This window comes from Babylonia areolata, chromosome 33 (assembly GCF_041734735.1).
Source record: "Babylonia areolata isolate BAREFJ2019XMU chromosome 33, ASM4173473v1, whole genome shotgun sequence".
Classification (NCBI taxonomy): domain Eukaryota; kingdom Metazoa; phylum Mollusca; class Gastropoda; order Neogastropoda; family Buccinidae; genus Babylonia; species Babylonia areolata.
In genome coordinates this window covers 3,862,345-3,874,861 of record NC_134908.1, presented here as the reverse complement: position 1 = coordinate 3,874,861, position 12,517 = coordinate 3,862,345, and the positions used below count along the sequence as shown (strand labels likewise).

The window sequence follows — 12,517 nt, the reverse complement described above, 5'->3', positions numbered from 1 at the left end:
TATGATGGATTTGACCCCGGAACGCAGTCAGTGACGCCTCCTCTACTGAAGTTGAGCTACTGTTGCTGATACTGATAGAAGACTCCGGGGACTGTCAGGGGAAGATAAAGAGCCGAGACTGAGGAGGGGACTGGGGGGCGGATAGGGGAGTGGGGGTGGGGGGGGGGGGGGGTGGGGGTTGAGAGAAAAGGCATCCTTCCCTCTCCCACATACCTATAGTCAAACAGCTCCCATATCGAAATGAATTTTTTTTTTTTTTAAATTGATAATAAGGATGATTTAAAAAGCAAGCGTGCGCACGCGCGCGCGCACACACACACACACACACAGACCAGACGGACACACACACACACACACACAGGGAGAAATCAGACGGACACACACACACACACACATTTACACACGCACACACAGACCAGACGGACACACACATAGAGGCACACACACACAATCACTGTCTACACACACAATCACGCGCGCGCGCACACACGCACACACACACATTGGTTATCAAAATAAAACACACAACAAACAACCACCCCTGATTGAGAGCAGAGAGGATATTAAGGAAGGGGGGCGGGGCGGGAGGTAGATGGGGCGGCTTCCTTTCTACCTACCTTCCCCCCCCCGTCCCCCACCCCCCCGCCCCACTCCCCCTCCTCCCCGCGAAACCAAATCGATGATAGAATAATCGATCTCGATTTCTCCTATACCCTGATTCAGCCATCAATCAGGTGAGGTAAGGGCTGACGGACTTCCCCTGGAGTCCATATTTTCCTCTGTGTGTTCGTGTGTGTGTTCGTGTGTGTGTGTAGTGTGTGTGTGTGTGTGTGTGTGTGTGTGTGCCAGTGTGTGTGTGTGTGTGTGTGTGTGACACCGCTCACGCGAGCGGCTGTGTTGGCATTTTATGCCTGTGCTGGCTGGTCCTCACCCCCTCTCTCTCTCTCACTCACTCTCTCTCTCTCTCTCACTAAGCAAATAAATAAAGAAATAAAATGAAATATAAGTGGAAAAAAATGGCAATAATGAAATGAATAAATAAAGAAGCATATAAATGTTAATAAACACAGACACACACCTTAACGTGCACAAAAGACATATGCAACAAATATTTATGCAGTCTCATAAATATGAAAGCACTAACAAATGTATATTGTGTTCTATACGGTCAAAAGCCAAGACCCCCCCCAACCCCACAAACACACGCACATTAACGTAAAGACAGGTATGTAAATATATAACATAATCCGTTTTGGTTATTTCTCTACTGATTATGATTATATGCTTACCTCAGTGTGACAGTGTGTGTGTTTGGGTGGGTGTGAGGTGTTCACGTTGTGTGTGTGTGCGTGTGCTCGCGCGCGCGTATGTACGTGAGGTGAGCGCACGTGCATGTGCTTGACTCATGAGTGCGAGCGTCCCCAAGACTACTTATGAATTCAGGCACCACAAAAAAAAGTCTCAGAGAAAAAAACACGTGCAGAAGATCGAAGATCCCATCCATCAGCAGGGATTTACACTTCACTGGCAAAGAATGGCCACAGTGAGACAGGGTGGAGGAAAGATTGGAGTGATATGGACAGCTTTAAGCTGTCCCACAGGTCACACAAAAAGCACAGCGTTGGTGACAGGCTGAGTAAAGCCTTTATGCGTGCGTACGAATATGTGTGTGTGTGTGTGCTTGTTTTTGTGTATGTGTGTGCTTGTTAGCATATGTCTTGTGTGTGTGTGTGTTTGTGGTATTCGAGGACACGTCTGTGAATTTGTGCATTTGCTCACGGACACATGCACGATATGTGCGTTTCTGCGAGCGTGGATCGACTCATGTGTGCGTGCGTGGGCGCTCGCTCGCACTTCTTAGTGTTTCTGTGCTCGATAATTAACTAAACAAGTATGTGGAGGATATGGGCTCCCTGCAACACACACCTGAACAAGTAGTTATGTTCTCATGTTCACGAGCTTGCTTGTGTGCATGCACGCATGTGTTCTGTCCAGATGCTCACATATGTGAGTTATAGATCAACCATGATACATATTAATTATAAAATAAAACACACCCTAAAATGTTATTGAAAAAAAAAAAGGGCGCGATTACTCAAGGGAGGTAACAAGACCTTCCTTCACTTCACAAGGATATTCAATGGCTCCTTGCTGAGCTGTTCCTGCTTGAAGCTTTTATTATTCATTGTTTTGCATCGAGTCATTCTTTTCGTCTTTTTTCTTCTTCTGGATTTATTAAAGAACAACAAAAACAGGTGTCCTTTAAAAAAACTGACAGGGTTATGAGCCGCTAACAAAAATTGCATGCTTTTTCCAGACCAACAGAAGAACTTCCATACCAAACATGAAGCTTAAAACTGAATCAGATTCATCTCTTTCACAACTGAGGAAAGATTGGCATTCTGTCTCACTTTGCCGATGTCATGATCTGGTTCCAAACTCTGGAAGTTTGTCTGGAAACTGCCACTTTGTGTGGCTTGGCGCTTTTAAGTGGCAGCGTTGCAGGGATGCATCTTCTAGAGGGTGTCGTGGGTAGGTGGGTGGTTGTTCAATGGAGGTTGTGTATTCTGGCATGATTCTTTGCATATATGGAGTATGAGGGTTGTAGGGGGTGGGGCAAAATGTAAAGCATGTTCAACAATTCTGGTAGAATATGCTATTTTAGATTATTATTATCATCATAACCTGGTACTGGTTCAGTTTTCTTTATCGTTTAATTAAATGCAATGAGCTCATTAAAATGTACTAGTCTTCTTCTTCTTCTCATGCGTTTGTGGGCTTCCCACATTCACTCGTATATACACGAGTGGGCTTTTTACATGTATGACTGTTTTTACCCCGCCATACTCCATTTTCGGGGGTGTGCATGCTGGGTATGTTCTTGTTTCCATAACCCACCAAACGCTGACATGGATTACAGGATCTTTAACGTGTGTATTTGATCTTCTGCTTGCGTATACACACGAAGGGGATTCAGGCACTGGCAGGTCTGCACATACGTCGACCTGGGAGATAGGAAAAATCTCCACCCTTTACCCACCAGGTGCCGTCACCGTGATTCGAACCCGGGACCCTCAGACTGAAAGTCCAGCGCTTCAACCATCTGGCTATGGCACCCGTCATAAATGTACTGGTCAAGGGTCATGACTTTTCCAAACCTTGAAAAAACATATCCTCCTAGACTTTTACCATAGCCCATACAAACACCACCACCACCACAATACACTTCACCACATGCCACTCGCAAGAGTCATCTTTCGCAACACACCCCCACACACACAGGCTTCAACATAGAACACCAACAAACATTTTTCTCCCCGTAGACAGTCTTTATTACGTTCACAAAAATCACGACTGACAGCATTTAGATCATTCTTCGCAGCAGAGCGTTGATCTTGTCGTCCCTGCAACAAACAAGACATCCAATCAGAGAGAGAATCACAGCACACTGCTGTAAAGACATCAAATCAAGTACACATCCAAAGTACACAATGTTGCTGTACAAAAGCTTTTGAAGGTAGAATTCAGTGGAACAGAGATTCGGTTGAGTTCGGGTTTTCTTTTTTTGTTTTGTTTTTTTGGAAAAAATCTAAAATATTTTTGAATGTGTCATCCTCAAACTTTACAAGGTTCTGGGGCATCCCTCACCCCCAGATACAGAAATTTTTATCCTTCCAGAAAATCAAGAAGGGAGATAACTTACTACCGCAAATGATTCTTAACAATTGGAACATTTGGAAACATGGAAAACTAGTCCAAGTGAAAGATACATACATGGGATGAGAAGAAGAAAAAAGACCCCCCCCCCCCCCCCCATCCCCAAAGAAACCAAAAACAAACACACACAAATTCTTTTCACAGGGAACTAGACCTACACAATTCCCTACAATTCAGGTAAAAAAATAAAATAAAAATAATAATCCCAAAATCATTATATAAAAAAAAAAATAAATAAATTAAAAAAACCCACCACCACCACTCACACAGAGTAATTCTTCCAACAGGAGATTAGATTTTATCAAGAACATTCTCTCCAACACAGGGGAGGAAAAAAACAAAACAAAAACAAAACCTAGACACACACTGGGAACACCAAAAACCATTCCCTCCAATAGGGAAGAGAGACAGACAGACAGAGAAAGACAGAGACAGAGAGCGACAGAGAGAGAGCGAGCGAGCTATTAGTGAACACTGACAGTTCATACACACACACACAAACCACCACCACACTACACGCTTAGCAAAACCCACCTGAAGCCGAAGTCACCACCATCGTTGAAGTGGTTGTACTTCCTCCTCCAGCCGCCGTTGGGCGTGTTGAGCTTGAAGGGCCAGAGGAAGTTGGAGGCCGCCTTGAAGTTGGGGCCCACCGTCAGGATCTCATGGATCAGGTCCTCCATGCACAGGATGTCCTTGCCTCCTGGAACACACAACACAGTTCACTTGTCACCAACCACACTGACAGCCCCCACGTTTTGCAAAAGAAAGACCTCAAGGTACAGACAAAGAAGAATCAGGCCGGGGAATTGTCCTGAAGAGTTTCATCTGAAAATCAGGGCTGCCTCAGGCCCCTGTAGTGATTTTTAAGAGGTTTTGGAGACCTATTCTTTTACAGTTCTTGACAACCATTTCCATCTACACTTTGTTTCATTCGACAACAACGCTGCCACAAATCACCACCCTCGACATGCTCACTGTTTGAAAATTACAAGATGGCTGCTGCTAAAGCAAAAGTGACGTCACAGTATAGTTGAAAATCTGAACCAGGCTCAAAATGAATAACCGAACAGGGTTTTTAAACGGACTGGAAGAAAATAAAATGTACTGATTTTTTGCTAGGATAACACTTAAGTTGACATGCCCTGATGTTTTGGTGGGTTTTTTTCAGAGCGTCAAAGCGCATGCTGTAAACGGGACCTCGGTTTATCATCTCAGCCAAATGAAGCTGGCTTTGATCTGCCATCTTCCTTCCCGGTCAGTGTCTGACCCAATTAAAAAGGTCAAAGGTCCCAAAACCTCTCCTTTCACTGCTTCTCACGCCAAGTCAGGTTCCCATCCACTCCTTGGTGGAGCAAGGAAAATCAGAGTAAAGAGCACACTGACACAACACCATGCAGAAACAGGCCCTGCCCACTGCCCTGCCAGACGGCCGTCCAGGTCCTAGTCATTTAGATGAGACTTCTTCTTCTGCATTCACTCGTATGCACACGAGTGGGCCCTTACGTGTATGACCGTATTTACCCTGCCATGTAGGCAGCCATGCTCCGTTTTCGGGGGGTGCATGCTGGGTATGTTCTTGTTTCCATAACCCACCGAACGCTGACATAGATTACAAGATATTTAACGTGTGTATTTGATCATCTGCTTGCATATACACACGAAGGGGGTTCAGGCACTAAGCAGGTCTGCACATATGTTGACCTGGGAGATCGTAAAAATCTCCACCCTTTGCCCACCAGGCGCCGTCACCATGATTCGAACCCGGGACCCTCAGATTGACAGTCCAACGCTTTAACCACTCGGCTACTGCGCCCGTCATTTAGATGAGACAATTAACCAAGGTCCCCTGTGCAGGACAGAAGACTAGACAGGTCCTTCAAACACCAACACCCCGCCGCCCCCTGCCCCACCCTCAATCAACACTGACATCTCACCACACTCACCCAGCTGTTTCTCCACGATGGCGTTGTCGGTCAGAGGGATGCGCTGACGGTCCACCTTGCCGTAGCCACGCTTGTACACCAACTCACGCACCGTCTTCAGGTTGGGCACACTGCACAGAACATCACCACCACTCTGGTGTTCATCATCTTCACGTTATACCACAAACATCAGCTTGCATATGACTCTGTGTTGGCTGATGTATGCTGGGATTTTTCGTGTCTCCATAACCCACTGAACACTGACATGGATTACAGGATCTTTAACGTGCGTACTTTATCTTCTGCATATGTATACACATGAAGGGGGTTCAGGCACAGCAGGTTTGCATGATATATGTTGACCTGGGAGATCAGAAAAATCTCCACCCTTCAACCACCAGGCGTTGTTACCGTGATTTGAATCCGGGACCCTCACATTCAAAGTCCAACACTTTTACCACATGGCTATTGCGCCCGTCATCTGTTGCCAACAGACAAAAACACTGCAGATATGCCAGTGTCCAAAGTATTTCTTTTAATCAAAAAATACCCAAAGCACTCAAACGTGTAGTCATCAATAAAAACTTATATAACAAAAAGAGCTTGCCTGTTTACTTCCATGCATTATCACTGACTGCTTGATGAAAATTTCATGTGGCCTTATTAGCAAAACTTTTCTGTCAGTTCATGTTCCATGAAATCTAACTGGTTTCAGTTCCTGAACATCAGAAATCACGGATCTAAATGAAAGCTCAGAACTTCAGTTGTAATCAAGGGGTAATGTTCATACGAACGAGACTACAAAGTTCATCATAGCAAGGTCACATGAACGCATCACTCTCTGCTGTCAGCTTTAATCGTTGTCTGTGTGATGAGCAAGTTAATACCAGGACCCCACCCCAACAGTGTCCCAGGAAAAACTTTTGTTGTTCTTGTTTTGTTTTCATGTCCCAGAACACCCACAATTTTCCCCCCTTCTTTCCTGAAGAGCCCTGGTGCCAGTTGCACTCTTTGGTTCTAACTTTCTGACAGTTACACGTGACTAAATGAGTTACCCGTGACTAAATGCCTACACTGACCGAACTACGCCATTGGTCAGTTCCACACTACACACAGTTAGTAGCGGGTAACGACTATATTTGGCTCTTCCGTCCGAGCAATGCAACTGGCTCCTGGACCCCCAACTTCCAGTGACAGAACCCTGTCATATCAAATCAAATCTTGGAGCTCAGAGCCTCCCTGACCACTAAGGCCATCTCAAGGCTGTCACCACATTAGCATCACCTTCAAGTCAAAGGTAAAAAAAAGTGCACTAAAAACTAATCACTGCTTCGATCTTTTCACACAAAAAGTTAAAAAATCTTCCAGCATTTTGCTTCCCACAAGCATGCTCAGAACATCAGTTGTAATCATTGGGTAATGTTCATACGAACGAGACTACAATGTTCATCATAGCATGGTCGCGTCACCCTTTCAACAATCCAGCCTTTCAAAGGAACGGAAGGGGGAAGCTATACCATCAGACCTTTCCATTAAATTTTCTTGCGTTGGGTTACGCTGCTGGTCAGGCATCTGCTTGGCAGATGTGGTGTAGCGTATATGGATTTTCTTGCATTCATTCCAAACGAGTGCTGGACACATCACTAGACAGACAATAAATTGAATAATTTGTACTACAACAATCAATTAAGTAGACCTGTCCAGAATATAAACTCATATTATAACCATATCATCAAAGTTTGAAATCTGTATTCAACTGTGTTTCATCGATCACAAAAGGTCAGAATGTTAATTTTTACTTCTCCAGTAGTGAACTCAACTCCCATATTCAGACACAGTTTGAACCAGCATGCCTTTAGGTGGATCACCATTTTCACAACGCAACTGTGAGCCATCAAACTCCATCCTTTATTCAAGTTAAGCAAAAGGGGAATGGAACCTTAAAAAAAGAAAAGAAAAGAAAAGAAAAAAAGAAATGGCATTTCCCCCCTCCAAGTGTGTCTAATGAAAAGAATGCAGGCAAACAACAAAGTCAATGGTGACAAATATCCCACAGAAAACACTGCCCAGTTAGGAGTGTAGAGGTAAGCCAAGCTCAGAAATACCACTAGGAAATCAGCGTTGCTCATCGAACCAACTACTATGATTTACATCATCGCCTGGCTCTCCCACTCTGAACTGCCGCCACTCAAAATGGTTTTAAGTGATATATACCCTGCACTGGCTCTTAGTGTTGCAGCCTTAGGGGGAGTCAGCTGGCCTTTGGGAACCATACCAACACCGACTTGGCCGAGATTGTGGGGATGTAACTTGGACAAGACGCTTTCCACGATAATAAAATTCTAGCACAGATAGGATAGCAGTTTCCACCTCTGCTGTTCTCATGGTCACAGTTGGGAAACGACTATTATACACATACCCTGACTGTTGAATGAGCACAGTGGATGGTTTTATTTCTATAAATCAAGCAGAGTGTAGCATTTACTTCTGATGCCATGTCTTGTCATAATTCATCATGTCTGCTTACTTAGTTGGACCAATATGCACGTGTTGATGGATGATATATAAAAGTACTTAAAAAAAAAAAAAAGAAAAAAAAAGAACTATCATAATCATAAAGCACTCAGAGCAAAACCATTTCTTTATGCTCATGTAATTATCTTCTTTTTCATAGTATTTTTATTTAATAGTATCATTGTTGTACCAAAATAGTATCATTATCATCACTGTATCAAAACAACCAGTTGCAGCGTTAAGCCAAGCTCAGAAATACCACTTGCAATCACATAGCGTCATACGAACGAGACTATTTGTTTCATCACTGCCTGGCTCATTTGCAGCATAAGAAGACATCTGAAGGTGGTAATATTTGTTTAATGTGAATATTGTCAATACCTATCTCATGAATTCCTCTGCAAAATGTTTCTGATTTTTAAAGAGTGTTGGGGTTCACTTTAGTGGAAATGTTTGATCCAAGTTTTATCCTTCCTTTTCAGTACCCGCTGAGCATATATTACCATCCTCGGGGCATTTTATTTTCCAGAATTCCAATCCCCCTTATATTAAATACTAATGAATAAACAAGACCAGTCTGATATGATCCAGTTAGCGAAAAAAGAAAAAAAGAAAATAATGCACATCCATCTGCATTACACATGTCATCACCATCCCTCTAGTCTACCCTCTTCCCTCCAACTTTTTGTCCCTGGCGAAGCAAGAAAACCCCACTCTGATCATAAAACAAAATACACAGGGGGAAAAAAAAACAACCAAAAACAAACACAAAAACATCACAAACATCTGTTGTGATAAAAAGTACGACAACAAACGACAAAACAAATGGTGCCTTCAATTACCCCCAGGTTACATGTCGATATTATCTCCTCAGGGAGAACCACCCAAAGTTAACTCATTCTATCCCACAGCTACATGCCTGCTACAACTCCCCTGGACCGGCACTACATGAGACTACACTGCAGAAAAAACAGGGCGTTTAACTAAAACAGCGAAAATCGATAAAGAATTGTTGATTCAATCGGTCAAACAAAGCTTCATTTTGATGTTTCCTGAATCCGTAAACGGTTCAGTCGGCATTCTACCTAGCAAGAATGAACAAAGTTAGGATAGTGTATTGGCACCAGGGGAAGTAACCATGGTACGAGTTAACTTGTACCTGGAATAGAACGAGTTAACATAAAAACTGACAAAAGACCAACACAACACAGGACAAACAGTGCCACCACTAAAAGTTGACATAAAAACTGACAAAAACACAACACAGAAAAAAAAAACGGTGCCACCACCACTGACTAACCCCCAGGTGATGTAGGGCTCGGCAATCTTCAGCATGTTGAGGGTGGCCTTATTCAGCTTGACAAAGACACCGTTGTTGATCTGGCGCAGGCGGAACAGCTGCAGCACCTTGCGGGGGCGGGGGTGCACTCCATTGATACTGAAAACAGTCACCAGTCACTCATCACTCTTCACTGCAAGTATATATCTTTTGGGTTCAAACCTACAGACCTGTGCACCCCTCAACTACCCTTTCCGTACTGTTATAACAACTTCAGTATTTTTCACTGGGTTTCAGTATTTCTTCACATTCGATCAATACTGATCACTGCTTGCTTGCTCTCTCCATTTATTTATGTAAGCTTATCTATTATTTATTCACCTTTCTTCTTTCTTTTTTCTCCCTTTTTTTTTTTCAAGGCCTGAATAAGCGCGTTGGGTTACGCTGCTGGTCAGGCATCTGCTTGGCAAATGTGGTGTAGCGTATATGGATTTGTCCGAACGCAGTGACACCTCCTTGAGCTACTGAAACTAAAACTGATCTCTCCACCACCCCTCCCACTCTCTTATGAAAGAAAAATGCTTACCTTGCAGTATCTGGTGACTATTTCATGATGGGAACAAAAAACATTCTTCATTTTCTAGATTGTTGAGAAACTGGATTTAGGTTTATGAAACCAGATTTCCATCTTTCTCTTCTTTTCACGGGAGAAATACGGAAAATAACAGGGGGTGCACAGGTCTAAACCCACCGAAAACCCCACCCCCGACATCTCCCCCTTTTATTTGCTGCCCCATATTCAGTGCCATTATTTCCACATCACTCATTCCCTCACACGACCACACCTAGGTTTGACTGTCGCAATCAACAGTCCACAGGTGAGGACCTATGAATAGGTTACCCAGAGGCCACAGTCTACAGGAGACCATGCGCTGCTGCTGAGTCACCTCAGTAGTGTTCAGTGTTGCCCATTTTCATTCCTACATACAGGACACCACCAAGCCCCCTTCAATAACAAACGCTTTGTCATGGAAATGCCAAAAATGAAAAACTGCAGCACTGGATGAAAGCATATTTTTTGGAGTGTTAGCTTATGTGTGAAAAAAAAAAGGACTTGAAAAAAGGCATGCCATTTCTATAAATTACAACAACAACAAAAAATCAAAAACTTGTAATCGAAACCAATATCAACCCAGATCTAAAACAAGTCATCTCCCTCTTACCATAAAAATTTTCATCAATGCTAAAACACTGTCTCCACATCAATAACTTCCCAGAACACACAGCCCAGGGAAGGAATAGGACAGTGGAGGTTTTCTGTAGCAAGTGTAGAAATTGGACCTGTCTCCCAAAACCAGACAGGCACAGAGTGTTACTTGCACCAGCACTTGTCTATAAATCTATAGCAGATCACATCTAATCACTCCAATGTACGTTCACTGTAGTTTCTGACTGAAGCCATCTATTTCAAAATGGTTCTGAAGACTGATCCAGTTTCTTCTGCTAAATGTTAATAACAAACAAGGTGCAAAACTTAAAACTCAGGGGCTTTTTTCGATTCATCAACAATGATGTAATGAACATCTTCACTACATACATGCACCAGCAAGACAAACGGACACACTTCACTGAAAACACACTACCACAAAACCTGGCCAACACAACTTCAATCCAAAGAAAACCCAAACACTACTCTGATCATCAACGAGCTTCAATCCAAAGAAAATTCATACACTACCTAGTATTTCCATCACGCTGACAATCCCACTTCTGACAAACTTTTTTAAAAGGAGGAAGGTGGCAGAATGGTTAAGACGCTCAGCTGCCAATACAGAGAGTCCGTGAGGGTGTGGGTTCGAATCCCGCTCTCGCCCTTTCTCCTAAGTTTGACTGGAAAATCAAACTGAGCGTCTAGTCTTTCGGATGAGACGATAAACCGAGGTCCCGTGTGCAGCACGCACTTGGCGCACTGAAAAAGAACCCATGGCAACGAGAGTGTTGTCCTCTGGCGAAATTACGTAAAATGAAATCCACTTTCATAGGTACACAGATATGTAAGCATGCACTCAAGGCCTGACTAAGCGCGTTGGGTTATGCTGCTGGTCAGGCATCTGCTCAACAGATGCGGTGTAGCGTGTATGGATTTGTCCGAACGCAGTGACGCCTCCTTGAGAAAGTGAAACTGAAATACTGTCTCCACATCAATAACTTCCCAAAGCAAACACAACCCAGGGAAGGAATAGGACAGTGGAGGTTTTCTGTAGCAAGTTTAGAAATTGGACCTGTCTCCCAAAACCAGACAGGCACAGAGTGTTACTTGCATCAGCACTCACTTGTGCTCCGTAAGCGTTAACTACAGATTGTGTGAATGAATACAAAGTCTTCGTAATTTTTTTCCCGTTCCTCAAATGAAACGAATTCTTCCATGGACTTTTATGGCCATTGAAGACTGAAATAATCACAGCAGTCAAAAGGTCCTTTATCCACGTAATCATTACACCATCTTTTTTAAGCAAGCAAAATATCCTTCCCCATGGAATCTGCATGCACTTTTTTTTTTCTTTTTAAATACAAAAGGTCTTTGCTTTTTTTTTAGGCAGACAAAAGCTCCTTACCCACGGATTCTCAGCACAAAGGCCAGTCTGGGCTCAGGCTCCACATAGTAGTTGCCATGCTTACGAGCCTGGCGCTTCATGCGAAGGAGGTCATTTTCACGGGCCTTGTACTCCCGCGTGTACTTCTCAGCACGCTTGAAGATGACCGATTTCTTTGCCGCCTGTCGCTGTAAAGATAGCATCGAAAAATTAACGAGTTATACAGCAATGAATGCAGCTGTTAAGTTACACTAATCATGGCATGGGTATCATTACACACAATCTAACTTATGATCACAAAAAGAATGTAGACATGTTTTGGTTCTGTAACATTCCTTGGATATTTGTGATCATCCAAGCACTTAAAAACTTCTTAATATATCCACTTTCCCAGATCTACTGCCGTCAGACTCAAAGAGTCAGAGCCAATTTTATACTGGTCATGTTCTCCCCCTAGTTTAGACCACCGTGACTTCACAAATAACTGT

General features: G+C 43.3%; 1 protein-coding gene across 1 annotated transcript in view; it reads right to left on the bottom strand.

Moving 5' to 3' along the window:
- Positions 1-3,308: 3,308 nt before the first annotated feature.
- The window catches only part of LOC143276906 (large ribosomal subunit protein uL30-like), a 10,251-nt gene continuing 1,042 nt past the window's right edge, over positions 3,309-12,517 (bottom strand). Inside the window, exons 3-7 of the mRNA XM_076581569.1 lie at positions 12,051-12,217; positions 9,457-9,594; positions 5,664-5,773; positions 4,252-4,420; positions 3,309-3,404 (exon numbers count right to left, since the gene is read on the bottom strand). Of these exons, the coding sequence (XP_076437684.1) occupies positions 3,365-3,404; positions 4,252-4,420; positions 5,664-5,773; positions 9,457-9,594; positions 12,051-12,217 (624 nt within the window). The 3' untranslated portion in view covers positions 3,309-3,364. The remainder of the gene's footprint in view (positions 3,405-4,251; positions 4,421-5,663; positions 5,774-9,456; positions 9,595-12,050; positions 12,218-12,517) is intronic.